Source organism: Elgaria multicarinata, chromosome 12 (genome assembly GCF_023053635.1).
Source record: "Elgaria multicarinata webbii isolate HBS135686 ecotype San Diego chromosome 12, rElgMul1.1.pri, whole genome shotgun sequence".
NCBI classification, from domain to species: Eukaryota; Metazoa; Chordata; class Lepidosauria; order Squamata; family Anguidae; genus Elgaria; species Elgaria multicarinata.
Window position 1 is genome coordinate 22,990,757 of NC_086182.1, and position 14,375 is coordinate 23,005,131.

At 45.8% G+C, this 14,375-nt stretch overlaps 1 protein-coding gene across 1 annotated transcript in view; it reads left to right on the plus strand.

The window, feature by feature from the left end:
- DCPS (decapping enzyme, scavenger) overlaps nt 1-13,096 on the plus strand; it is a 72,429-nt gene extending 59,333 nt beyond the window's left edge. Inside the window, exons 5-6 of the mRNA XM_063139483.1 lie at nt 1,823-1,933; nt 12,665-13,096. Of these exons, the coding sequence (XP_062995553.1) occupies nt 1,823-1,933; nt 12,665-12,931 (378 nt within the window). The 3' untranslated portion in view covers nt 12,932-13,096. The remainder of the gene's footprint in view (nt 1-1,822; nt 1,934-12,664) is intronic.
- The last annotated feature ends 1,279 nt before the right edge of the window (nt 13,097-14,375 follow it).

The following is a 14,375-nucleotide window of genomic DNA, read 5'->3' on the forward strand; positions in this document are numbered from 1 at the left end:
CAGTTAAAGCTGCAGGATATATTATTATCCTATATATATTATCCTATATATATTATCCTATATTATATATCCTATATAATATATATCCTGTAATATATATCCTATAGGATATATATTATCCTATATTAGAGTGACCATTTTAAAAAGTATAAGTATAAGTATGATAAATAAATAAATAATAAATAAAAAGAAGGCAGGGCACCTGCAGCTTTAACTGCTGTGATGAAGAGGGAATTTCACCAGGTTCTCCATATATACAAATGACACCTGCAGAAATTCCTTTTTCAATGCAACTGTTAAAGATACAGGAGCCCTGTCCTCCTTTCCATATGGTCACCCTACATCCACTCCATGGTTAACAAAACAAGGACATTTTAAAAAAATAATTACAATGTCAAAGAGAATTCAGGAAAACATTATGAGCATAATATATGCAAATTTCAGGATTCACTTTTCTTGGTGTAGAATTTGCATTATCCTGGTACAGAATTATTATCATCATCATCTTAGCACAATACTCCCATTTTAAAGGTGGGTAACTGAGCCTGAGAGAAGGTGATTTGCCCAATGCCAGCACGTGGCTCCGAGACCAGGTTTGACTCTCAGTTCAATTGGCTCAGCACCACTGGGCCACACAGCCTCTTTTAGAACACTCCCTGTTGTGACTATCTTATCCACCAGTGTTATTATAGTCACCGTGAACTTTGAGTAGGCTACAGTGATTGGCAGCGCTCCATTAGATAGAAAATAATTTTCATATCCAGAAGTTTATCACGGAATCTATAAAGTATTCTGGGAAATGCCAGAAGTCTAGCCAAACTGTCTTGTCAAGAAAAGTTGCCAACAACGTTAATATTGTCAAGTGACTCATTCATTCTCGAGTCGTGTTATTTCAAGAAAGCATTACCAGTCCTGGAGTATTGGTCATGCTTTCTCGGAAGTCACCAAATGTTTCAGGTTCAAACTCTGTTTTTGCTTGCCTAAACGGTCAAAGAAGTTACTTAACCATACCTCGGAAACAAGGCATTCCTCCATCCTTCAGGAAGACAGCATTAACCAGGTCAACAGACCTGCTGCCCTAGGAGAAAGTTCTCCAAAAGATCACTCTCCAGCCCTTTTGCAAATATCTCTGAGGGAAATCTCTATAGTCAATTTAAGCCTAGCCAGCACCAACAGCAGATCCTGTGCTAAAACTATTCCTAGACTGCACCACTTCAGAGGGCTATCGGAGTTGAATGCTCCCCCATATAAAAACTTCATATGGGTGGGTGGGTGGGATGGGGTGGTGCTAACCTACCCTTCTTCCTGGCAAAAGGTAAATGGGGCGGAGCCAAAATATCAAAATAACCAACACCTGCAGATTTGCAATGTTTATGCAGAAATCGGTGTCCTTTTTTGGGTGATGCGGAAGTGGCCGTCCTATGGGGGAGGTTCAGTATAACCCGATGTGACTTGCTGTGGCAAAATTTGCCACTCCTTTCTCTGCTCCTCAAAGCCTTGTGTGGCGCAGAGCGGTAAAGCAGCCATTTCTGCAGCTGAAACTCTCCCCACGGCCTGAGTTCGATCCCAGCGGAAGCTGGTTCTCAGGCAGCCAGCTCGGGTCGATTCAGCCTTCCATCCTCCCGAGGTCGGTAGCTGGGGGAAAGGTAATAACGGCCGGGGAAGGCAACAGCAAACCACCCCGCTATAAGGCCTGCCAAGAAAACGTCAGCGAAAGCTAGCGTCCCTCCAAGAGTCAGTAATGGCTCAGTGCTTGCACGAGAGGGTCCTTTCCTTTCCTTCTCTGCTCATATAACCTCAGCCATCTATTCTGTCTCTGCAGCTAGACGATTTGTACTTAATTGCCATCTGCCACTGCCGGGGAATCAAGTCACTGAGGGACCTTACAGCTGAGCATCTGCCTTTGCTTCGGAACATCTCACAGGAGGGGAAGGTGAGTGTCCTCTTCTCTCTAAGTCAGGTTTTACCCTCTTCCAAAGCTGCATTGCCTTTGCACACACTGGGTTCCTCATTGATTGGTGAAGGCATCTCATGGGGAGTGGGCATAGCTCAGTGGGACCAAGCACCTGCTTTGCATCCGGAAGGTCCCCAGTTCGATCCCCGACTTCCCCAGGTAGGGCGAGGAAAGAACCCTGCCTGAAACCCTGGAGAGCTGCTGCCAGTCAGTGTTGACAACACTGGGCTAGATGGACTAATGGTCTGACTCAGTAAAAATGAGCTTTTTATGTTCTCTTTTACCTGCACAAAATAAAGATGCACCTGTGGAGTTCCAGAAACTAGTCAACCAATCAGAGTTTATTGTACTAGCCAAAGACCACGGCCGTAGCTAGACCTAAGGTTTATCCCAGGATTGTCCTGGGGTCAACCCTATTCATCTAAGTGCCACACAGGGCATCCAGCGCTCAGGCAGGGACGAACCTGGGATGATCCTGGGATAAACCTTAGGTCTAGCTACGGCCCATGACAAATACATCAAAAGAAAGCATCCATACATATATACAGTAATACAAATACCTCAAAAATACACAAATAAGGCCTTAGCTAGACCTAAGGTTTATCCCGGGATCGTCCCGGGGTCATCCCTGTTCATGTAAATGACACACAGGGGATCCTGGGAGCAGGCAGGGATGACCCTGGGATAAACCTTACATCTAGCTAAGGCCTAACTTAAAATTTACCATAACTAAAACTCAGCTTTCACTCAGCAGTTTGAATCTCCATGGCAGTTTATGGCAATTTTGTAGAGTTCTCTCTTCTTTATCTTTTTTTTGCTGCCAGTGCAAACAGAGCCACTTTGTGTGTCACATAACTGTTGGTATCACTCAGAAGAAAAAGAACTGTTTCTGCAGGGGCATTCTTCTATCCATGTGCTAACAAGGGTTTCAGGGATCTCTCTCTTGGGTCCCTTATACAGAGGGCAAACTGACACGTAGTGAACAATGTCTTCCACTTGATGTTGGCCACAGATGCAGAGTCTGCATTCAAATGGACCTTGTGGTAGCGTCCATCCAGAACTGCAGTTGGCATCACTTGGAATCTCAGTTCAATAAAAGCATTACTTAGGGAAAACGGCCTCAGTTTGGACAAATAGCTGGCTCTGAAATGCAGAAACTAGTCCCCAAAGATGTCATTTCTGTTGCAAAACTATCCTTTTATTTCCACCACTCAAATAGCAGTATTTTTTTTGGTGTTGTCATGGGGAAACTGCACGCTCCCTACACGCTCCAGTTCATGGTATCTAGGGTTGACAACTGATGAGGCACACACACGCACATACACACATGGGCCTGCTCCTATGCATTTAGCAGAGGCTTGATGTGTAAATTAAAATAAACAAACAAACAGGAGGTGAAGCTTTTCATGGCTTGGAGCCAAACATGATCAGCAGCTAATTGGTACAGGTCAAATTGCTGTTAAAGGGACAGCTGCAGCGATGGGTTCAGCAGCTGGCAACCCCAGTGGCACCCATGGCGATTATGAAACCAGCGCCCTGGGATCCTGGTGCCGGTGAGATAACATGAGTGAAAGGAGATGCTCTCTAGCTTGTCCTTCCGCAACAATACCTTTTGCACGTAAATGAGTCTGTTGGGTCGGACACTGTTTTCATTTTGCTGTTGCTGTGTGCTTTAATGCATTGTTTTATGACTGTTTTAATCAAGATTTATTTAGGATTGTCAGCTGCCCTGCGTGCCATTTTTCTTGGTAGAAAGGCCGGGTATAAATCAAATCAAATCAATAAATCCATTTTTTTTTTTAACAAACCACTCTCTTTTCCCCTTTCCAGTTTCCCAAACCATTGTATGAATTTTTCTTTTAAAGGACAAGTATTTCCCGGCTGTAATGCTTGAGCACATGTGTACTCAAGCAGACCTTTAAAACAAACAAATTTAAGCCGGGGGGGGGGAACCCTACAGTGAATACCAGTAGTGCTTCCTCTTCTTCTTACTCCTCCTGTTGTTTTGTGAATCTCACTTTCCAAATCACGTTTTGTTTTGTTTTCTGAAAGGCTGCTTATTTCCTCCTCTCCGGTGCTAGAATGAAATTTAATAGGGATAAATGCCAAGTTCTATATCTAGGAAATAGAAACCAAATGCACCGTTACAAGATGGAGGAAACTTGGCTCAGCAATACTACAAACGAGAAGGATCTTGGAATTGTTGTAGATCACAAGCTGAATATGAGCCAACAGTGTGATATGGCTGCAAGTAAGGCAAATGCTATTTTGGGCTGCATTAATAGAAATATAGCTTCCAAATCACGTGAGGTACTGGTTCCTCTCTATTTGGCCCTGGTTAGGCCTCATTTAAAGTATTGCGTCCAGTTCTGGGCTCCACAATTCAAGAAGAACGCAGACAAACTGGAGCGTGTTCAGAGGAGAGCAACCAGGATGATCAGGGGTCTGGAAACAAAGCCCTATGAAGAGAGACTGAAAGAACTGGGCATGTTTAGCCTGCAGAAGAGAAGATTGAGGGGAGAGATGATAGCACTCTTCAAATACTTAAAAGGTTGTCGCCCAGAGGAGGGCCAGGATCTCTTCTCGATCGCCCCAGAGTGCAGGACATGGAATCATGGGCTCAAGTTATAGGAAGCCAGATTCCGGCTAGACATCAGGAAAAACTTCCTGACTGTTAGAGCAGTACGACAATGGAATCAGTGACCTAGGGAGGTTGTGGAGTCTCCCAACACTAGAGGCCTTCAAGAGGCAGCTGGACAACCATCTGTCAGGGATGCTTTAGGGTAGATTCCTGCATTGAGCAGGGGGTTGGACTCGATGGCCTTATAGGCCCCTTCCAACTCTGCTATTCTATGATTCTGTGACTCTAGAAAGGACATCTCCCCCTGCCTTTTCTTTGTTTGCTTCAAGCAGGATTATTTATTTATTTATTTATTTAATTATCTTTATCACTTACATTAAAGGATTCTTTTTTCACCCTATGCAACTATTATTTTATCCAATTTTTGCTTAGCGGCTTTCCTTATAGACATAAAACCTTTTATAGTTTCAATACAGGGCTATACAAAGAGGGGAGATTGGTGTTTGCATTTTGTTGGAAAAATTATATAGTACACACACATGCACACAAAGAGTATATGTATCAATACACCGTTAGTAACAAAAAAGGAAGAAAGACATTTCTAAGTGAGTACAATAACAGGGCTTCATACAGAGGACAAGATTACCTCCATGGAAAGCAGGAGCTATACAAGGGGGAAAAAAACTTGGTGGGCACAGAAAGGGCAAAGTCTGTTTCTAGGCGGCCAAGATGTGTCCCCTACACTAAGATCGCTGAAAGAAAAATAACGGTATATTTCACATTAAAACTTCCGTGCTGAACATCTTATTTCTGAAATAAATGGAGGAAAGGTTACTTTCAGCCTATACCACAGAAAGGGAAATTAATTTTAATTTTGAAAATATATATATATTAATTTGTGGCTAGATTTTGTCCCCTTCCCCCCTTTTGCTGTCAGGCACGCTGTATATAAATGCTTCCCCTGCATGTCAGGTGATTCCCCTTTCCCCCTCGGTGGATTGCCCAATTGGCCTGTGGGCATCTTGAAGAGAATGGGAGCAGCAGCAAAATGCATCGACCTTTTTCGGCTCTGGAGCTGCATCTGAACTGTGGAGGAACGACAGACATAATAAGAGACTGCATGTGAAAAGTGCCTTTCCTTCAAGTAATGACAGGAATCCAGCAATGAGGAGGGGTGGCGAGTGGGGGGGGGCAGGTACGGGGTGGTGCTTGACCCCCTTCGCCTGCCACCTCCACCCCACCACCACCCCTGCTGGGAAGGGAACGCTTGGGGAGGGCTACCTGTGTACCTAGTCCGGAAACTTCAACCAGTTCAAAATATGGCAGCCAGGCTGGTCACCGGTACACCTAGGGGTGACCACATTACACCAGTTTTAAAATCTCTTCACTGGCTGCCAATTACTTTCCAGGTGAAGTATAAAGTGTTGGTTATCACCTTTAAAGCCCTACATGTTTTGGGTCCAAACTACCTGCGGGATCGCCTTCTCCCGTACAGGTCCTCTGGGAAGAATTTACTCCAGCCAACGAAAACAAAGCTGATAACTACTACCCAGAGAACCTTTTCTTCTGCCTCTCCCAGTTTGTGGAATGGCTTGCCGGGAGACATTCATCAACTTAACAGTCTTCCAAAATTTAAGTAAGCCGTAAAGACTGATCCATTCTGGCAGGCCTACCCAGTTGAATTTTAAGATGCCTTTTTCAATGGTGTGCTGCTTTTAATGACGCACTGGTTTTAAACATTTGAATTAGTTGTATGTATTTTATGGTGTTTTTATTTGTGTTGTACCCCGCCTCGATCCAGGGGGAGAGGCGGGTAACTATTATTATTATTATTATTATTATTATTATTATTATTATTATTATATTTCCAGTTATGACAGATTCCCCCACCCCCCATGTGTGGGTTTGCATATATGCACCCTGCTGGCCACATCAAGGGAACTTCCTCCCCTCGTGTAGGTTATGTGGCAACTCTGCTGCTGGCAACGGATCTGAGCGATAACCCAAGGAGAAATTCCAGAGCGTAGGGGGCGGGGGTTAGGGGTGGAGGAATTAGGTCTCGTTTTAGCTGATCACTCATCTCCTGTGAAGTTTAGAAGAAATTGCCCATGTCAGCATCTGAGCGATCTGTTAATAGGCCAATCTGGTGAGACTCTAGCTGGAAATCAAGAAAGATTCATGCTTTCTCGTCGGAATTTAATGTGGACATGTTTTTTTTTAAAAAAAAAATATTATTATTATTTTGAGTATTTCACACCAAGGCAGCTTAATCAACACAGTGTGGATTTATAGCTTCTCTTGCCAGAGGACTGCTTCCCCGCCACCACTTCTGCTGCTGCTGCCGCCGCCACTTGGTCTTCTGGGGACAATTATTTCCCCCAGTGATGAATTGCCCGCTGCCAGGCAGAAATGACAGAATGAAACGCGCCTCTCTGGGACCAGATGTCGCACAAAACGTTTGAGACTCGAGCGGCACCGTGCCTCACAGCTGGCACGGAAATGGAAATTCGGGAGGCTTCAGAGTAGGAGGTCTGGAGCTGCGAGCCTGCGCGGGCTTACTTGGGAGAAAGCCCCATGGAAATCAGCGAGGCTTCCTTTGGAGGAAACGCGGGTAGAACTGAGCTGCATGGGTCCGCTTTGCAAAAACGGGTCCCCCTTTGCTGCCCACCTCATGTGCCCCCTTCCAGCTGTCCTTCTTGCAACAGCGTGTTGTGTGCTTTGAAAAGGAAAGAGTGACGCAAGGTTGGGGGCTTCAGGAATCATGAGCCGGAGAATTACATGGAGCAGAAAAGGGTAATGCAAAGGATCCAGGGGCTGGAGCATCTCCCCAAGGAGGGAAGGTTACAACAGCTGGGATGGTTTCGCTTGGAAAAAAGGAGGCTGAGGAGAGACATGCTAGAGGTGTACAAAATTGTGCCTGGTGTTGGGAATGTGGATAGGGAGACGTTTTCCTCCCTCCCTCAAAATACTAGAACCAGGGCCATCCGATGAAGCTGGTTGGTGGGAGATTCAGGGCAGATAAAAAGAAGGACTTCTTCACACCTCTGCCTTCTATCGTGGTTCTTGGGCGAGTTCCTTTTCTTTTAGTCTCACCGGTTTTCCTTTTGGGAAATGAGTACTTTCTGACCACCCATGCCCACCGTGGCAGCCGTTTTGGGAGAGCACCCACGACACTCAACATTCTGAATGTGTCCACTGGGCCGAAAAGGCTTCCCCCCCACACCCCCAGCTGCTTGATGAGATCAGTTGCTCAAACTGAGGAGCTGACTTGGAGGGAGGGGGGCAGGCTTGTAAGGCCAGGGGCTCTCCCCATTGGTCTGTGAGCCGATGGGATCAGTGGATTGTGTTCAGGTGATAACTTCAGTCTAGAGGGAACTTTCAAGTCTCAGAGCTTCACCTGCTGCATTTGCTAAAGGAGCAGGATACTGGTAGCGCAGGGCCTAAAGTGCTGAAGACTGAGTCACGACCCCCTTTGGCATCTTACCACAAGCGAACCCTTACAAGGGAACTCTCAGGGCAATTAACCCCCCTTCATTGATTGCAGAGATGCACCCACAAGTACTTTGCTGCTCAGAGTTGCACCTACAGAGCTTATATCTGCGGATGCTTCTAAAATATTCTGAAGTGGTTTTCATGCACAAACCTGAATGCTTTACTATGCATTGTGCCCCCCTTCTTGTCCTGGGTGGAAGGTGGAAAACCATATATCAAATTTCTTATTCCTGTGGGTTTTCCATCACCGAGTTATAACATTGAGAGACACAGCTAAAAAAAACTGGATGAACTTTCGCTTCTTTTACTTGTCTTTTTGTTGTCGTCGTTTCCTGTCCATTAGGGTTCTTTCTTTTTCAAAAAATGCGATCATCTTTTCACACTTGTCTTCATAACAATGAGGGATAGCAACTTAGAACTTCTGCAGACATTAGTGCAGCCAATAACACCGACACACACACACACTAAAGTAATTGCTTATACAAGCCGTCTACTGTCAAAAAAGTGAAGTCCCATGTGATATCCCCTACTCTTCTGTGAATAGGAACATTGCCAGTTTTATTTATTTTTCCTTTTTGTGGAGGAGGGACTGCAAAACCTTCTCTTCGGAACAAATTACGTGAGAACTCTAAGCATCGTAAATTAGTTAAAATCATGTCAGGTTTTTTAAAAAATATATATATATCCCCCCAAATTTACTTATTGCATTCTCCTCCTGTTTACCTACCTGTGTCTGCAGAACATATTGCATCATGTGCTGAGCAGCGCAGGACTTGCTATTTGGGGAACAAGGGAATGCACCACTGTGTTGATCCCACACCAGGAGCAGAGCGATTTTCATGATGCTCAGGCTCTCCCTTTCGTTAATGGCTTTGACTTGTTACTACTTGACTGGATCTTCCTTTTATTTATTTATTTCATTTTTATACCGCCCAATAGCCGAAGCTCTCTGGGTGGTTCACACAAATTAAAAACCATTCAAAATATAAAGCAAACATATATATATATATAAAAATGATATAAAATACAATATAAAAACACAACCAGTCATGGCTTGCCCAGACGACATAATCCAAGACAACAACATCCCAGAGGGCTGAAGCTGTGTCACTCCGTGATGAAAGCAAAAACACTGGGAGTTCTGTGGCAGCTTAAAGACGAACACGTTTATTCTAGGCTAAACCTTTGAGGGGTACAGGCCACTTCATCGGATGCATGAAGTGTCATCTTCAGTTGCCAGGTAAACACACACACGCACACAGCGGTAGAGGGAGGGAGACGCATTGGCCCAAATGCCAAGGAACGCAAGAGGTACAGCCTGTGATCTTTCTAAGCAAAGCTCAAATGTGCACAGGACAGGATACCCGTCCCAAGAAGAGAGAGAACATCCCAATAAATGAACGTACTTGTATTTGTGGCCGCCTGCTGTGTCCTGAGCCAGAGGACCTTGTCCATTCTATACAATGACCCAAGGGAACGATTTGAGGCACCTTTAAAAATAATAATACAAAAACTCAACTTCCATTTTTAAATGTGAATTGCAAAATAAAAAGGCACTAACACTTCCTTTATTTATTTTAAAGCTTTGTAAGCCAACATTTAGGGTAAACCCTCCCAAGGCGGCGTACAAGCAGGGTCAGCATCAGAAGGTCATCATGGTTAGTGTGACCATATGAAAAGGAGGACTGGGCTCCTGTATCTTTGACAGTTGTATGCATGCAGCACCTGGTGAAAAAACCCCTTCATCACAACAGTTAAAGCTGCAGGTGCCCTGCCCTCTTTTGTATCTGGCTCCTGCAGCTTTAACTGTGGTGATGAAGAGGGAATTTCACCAGGTGCTGCATGCATACAAATGACACCTGCTGAAACTCCCTTTTCTATTCAACTGTTGAATGCAGGAGCCCTGTCCTCCTTTTCCTACGGTCACCCTAATCATGGTTGGATCACAGTCCCTGCCACCATTGGGACACCTGCCCAGGGACAGGTGCACTTGCTGTCACCGCTGCTGCTAGTCCTTCTGCTCACTCCTGACCTCTGGTGTTGCATCTTGGGGAAATCTAACATGGTGGCCGCCTGCTGTGTCCTGAGCCAGAGGACCTTGTCCATTCTATACAATGACCCAAGGGAACGATTTGAGGCACCCTTAATTGAAAACCATTCTTAAGAGAGCCCACTGGAAGTGATTTTTTTCCCCTCCTAGTGGACATGGATAAATATGTGACTTGGCGTGTAGCTCTGTTTGCCGCAGCTGCCGGAAAGATCAGAAAGAAACACCAACTGTAAAGGAGATGATCACATCTGACCCTATCTGATTTATTTTATATCACATATGGATCACCTATGACATGCTATTCCATACCTTTAAACTTTTAAGTGTTGTATATCCTGTGTTACAATGAATATGTTTATATGCATTATGATTAACTTCTGTAATTTCTTTTGTTTTTCTTTGTTGTTGATGATTGTATTGTTGTCGTCTGTTTTATGCAAAGGCCATTGGCCAAAAGCAATAAAATCTGACTGACCATCCATGTAAACTAGTGTCAGAAAGGAGATTTTCTGTGCCATAGAACGAGGGTGCACAACCTCCCTGACATCAAGCGCACCCGTCCCCATGGGTGTCCTCCACCACATCAACAATTCCCCACACTGATTTTCTGATTCTACCTTGACTTTTCTCCCCCCAGTGATCCCGGTACAGATCGCTCTTTTCCTCCTAAGAAAGCATGCGTGGAATTCCCTCCTTAAAGCATATAATGATTTCTTTTCCCGTTCCACTGGCCCGTTTGACATCACCTTTCTTTTCTCTTAGGCCATTTCTAGCCTTCCCTATACGCCTGAGTCTGCCCCCTATGCGAGTCTGTTCAAATCAGTGCAGTGTGAAACTGTTTTTGAAGAAGAAAAAATCCCTGACCCTCACCGATTCCCTCTTTTTGCTCCACATTCCTCTTGCCTCGTGACCCCCGCCCCGCTCCGAGTTGCTGATTACTTTATAGAACAGCCACATAAAGAATGTCAGGGTTACGCCGGCTGCAGCGTTAACCCAGAGCAAAATGACACGTCTTGGAAAACAACTGTCCGTTTCCTCTTGGCTCAGGCGAATTCTGGGGAATAAGATCGTCTGCTGGAGCCAACGGAGTGCTTCACCCGCTCTTCCCTGAACCAAAGGAATTGTTCACAGAGAGTTTATTTATGGAGCGTGTTACTCCCTTCTCTCTCTCCCCCCCCCCCCCGGCTCTGCTTTGCAAGACTGTCACTTACATGGCCCCAAACTGAATCGCCGGCACACTTCCAGATCAGCTGCCTTAGAGCTGGCATACGCATCGCTGCCTCCACTCGGAGGCAGCCAAACTGTGGCTTTGCCCACTGCCTGCTTGCGTGTAACGTCCTATGGTGCCACCACAGATCTTTCTTCAGGCAGCCTTCTCTAACCTTGTGCCCTCCTGATGCATTGGGCTGGGAATTATGGGAGTTGCAGCCCATCACATCTGCAGGGCGCCATGCTGGCTTTAGGGCAAGCCTGGGCAGAAAGTCAGTGGGTAGTTCCACTCTGGAATTCGTTACCCCAGGACATAGTGATGGCCACCAATTCGGATGGCTTTAAAAGGGGGTTGGACAAATTCCTGGAGGAGAAGGCTTTCGGTGGCTATGAGTCCTGATGGCCATGTGCTACCTCCAGTTTCAGAGGTAGTGTGCCTATGTACACCAGTTGCTGGGGAACATGGGCAGGAGGGTGTTGTTGCACTCGTGTCCTGCTTGTGGGTTCCCAGTCAACAGCTGGTCAGCTACTGTGAACAGCATACTGGACTAGATGAACCCTTGGTCTGATCAAGCAGGGCTCTTCTTCTGAATGACAGCACTCTTCAAATACTTGAAAGGTTGTCACACAGAGGAGGGCCAGGATCTCTTCTCATTCCTCCCAGAGTGCTGGACACGGAATAATGGGCTCAAGTTACAGGAAGCCAGATTCCTGCTGAACATCAGGAAAAGCTTCCTGACCGTTAGAGCAGTACGACAATGGGACCAGTTACCTAGGGAGGTTGTGGGCTCTCCCACACTAGAGGCCTTCAAGAGGCAGCTGGACAACCATCTGTCAGGGATGCTTTAAGGTGGATTCCTGCATTGAGCAGGGGGTTGAACTTGATGGCCTTATAGGCCCCTTCCAACTCTACTATTCCATGAGTCTACGTTTTTAACTCAAAAAGACAAGAGAAACTGCAGACAAGAAGAAAGAAAAGAGGAAAAGGCCAGCAAAGAACAGGCCAGGCCAGACCTGAAGGACAATTGATGTAGTGTGAACCTGAATACAATTGGTTCCCATCCACCTGGGTAACTGGATCAATCATCTCTAATCCCTTTGCTTGTGTCTGGTGCCATATTTATTTATTTATTTATTTATTTATTTTAAGCCTTTGGGCAGGGGCTGTCTAATTATTGGTTCTTGTAGGTTGCTCTTGGAGACTTTTGACTGAAGAGTGGGCTAAAAATGCTTCGGATGAAAGAATGAATGAATTTAAAATACGAAATACAAATAACCATCTTATACTCTTGACTTGTCTCGTAGAGCGATTGCCAAAGCCGTTGTTGTTCACAGCTAGTTTAAGGCCTTAACGCACGTCTCATTTTTCCACCCCAAGGAAGCCATCGTGAAGCGCTTTGGCATCGCTGGGACCCGGCTTCGGGTGTACCTGCATTACCAGCCATCCTACTACCACCTCCACGTACATTTCACCGCCCTGAGCTACGATGCTCCGGGATGCTCTGTGGAGCGAGCCCACCTCCTCTCGGACGTGATCAGTAACCTGGAGCTCGACTCCTGGTACTACGAAAAACGCCCATTGGCCTTTGCACTTCGGGCCGATGAACCGCTGCTGAAGAAGTTCCAGGAAGCAGGTCGGGTCTGAGCTCTTGAAGGCTGCTGGAAGAAACGTTACCCTTTCGTACGGCTCGTTTTGCATTGGCTTTATGGCATTTTGTTTACGGTTTTATAAGATTAGGGTTCTATTTTCATTCCTCTTGTCGCCGGAGCGTTGTTGTTGTTTTCTATCAATAAATGGCTCTGTACTGGATGCATCCGTTAATTCTTTTCGCTGGGGGACACGCTTTGCTGTCAATAGCTTCTCTAGGTAAAGCAGAAATGAAGACTTTGGGCTCTCCAGATGTTGTTGGAATCCCATCAGGTCCAGCCAGCATGGCCAGTGGTCAGAGATGATGGGAGTTGTACCAATTACTCTTCTATGGAGGTTTGTTTTAACCTCAAAAATGACAAACTTTTAAAGGAAAAACAGGTGATTCTGCTTCAAAACAATGAGGGATCCCTCAGTGAAAAGCCTTTTTTAAAAAGAAAAGGGGAAAAAAAGAATTCTATACAGTTGCTGATTGATCCTTGTTTTAGGAGGCCTCAAATTACACCCACAGGACATTTATTTTGGGGATTTCAACTGTGTCTCCTAAGAACTGCAACCGATGGGAAAGGGGGGAGCTCCAGCACCCCTTCTCTAGTCTCTCCAAGTCTCTGTTTCTTGGGATATTGCCTGTTGCCAGGGGGAAGGAACCAGGATGTGTTGCAGCAAGAGGAATCAAGCGGGTGGAGAGGTAAGTAGCACGAAGCATCTGGAGCATGGGATTTGGAAAGAACTTTGCTGAGTCTGTCGAATCCAGGCCAATCATTCCCAAACTCTTTGCCACAAGACAGAACTTAATTAAACAATTAAAAGCTTCTGCAGGCCCGGCGTTCCCATTTACAAGGGAAGGCCTGCCCACTGTGCGTCGCCGTGAATCGCCGTGCATGATTCATTTTGTTTCGCCTCTGCGCCGGGTGCGAATGGATCGTTCAGTCGTTCCCAACGCAGAGACGCACAGCAAAATGGCTCATCTTCAGAGGAGGGTGCCCGCCACAGCTCTGGATGTGTCGCTGCGACTCATCCAGATTTGCAACGGGCAGCCTCCACTGAGAACCGGTGTGATGCAATGCTCTGGCAGAGTTGGGGGATTGGGTTCTGGAGCTGCCGGTTAAGAGGGAGGCTCCTTCCTCCTTATATAGGGGTGTCTCGGATTTTGAGAGATGAATGGGTTCCCAGCCCTGTTCCCGTTTTGCTCATGCACTTGAGAGCTTGCCTGTATGATAAAGGGGTGGTAACAGTGGCATGACACTGTTCTGGTTCTTCATGGGTTAAAGTGAGAAAAGGAAGGGGGTGCGTTCTCTAGAAGAGGCACCTCAGTTTCTACTTCTTTCATACTGGGCCTGTTTGCACAACACACTAACCCACGATGAGTTTTGCAACCAACCCTCAGTGTGTGCCTTATTTCCACCCCACCTCCCCTCTTCCTTGTTTCCCCGCCTGCTCA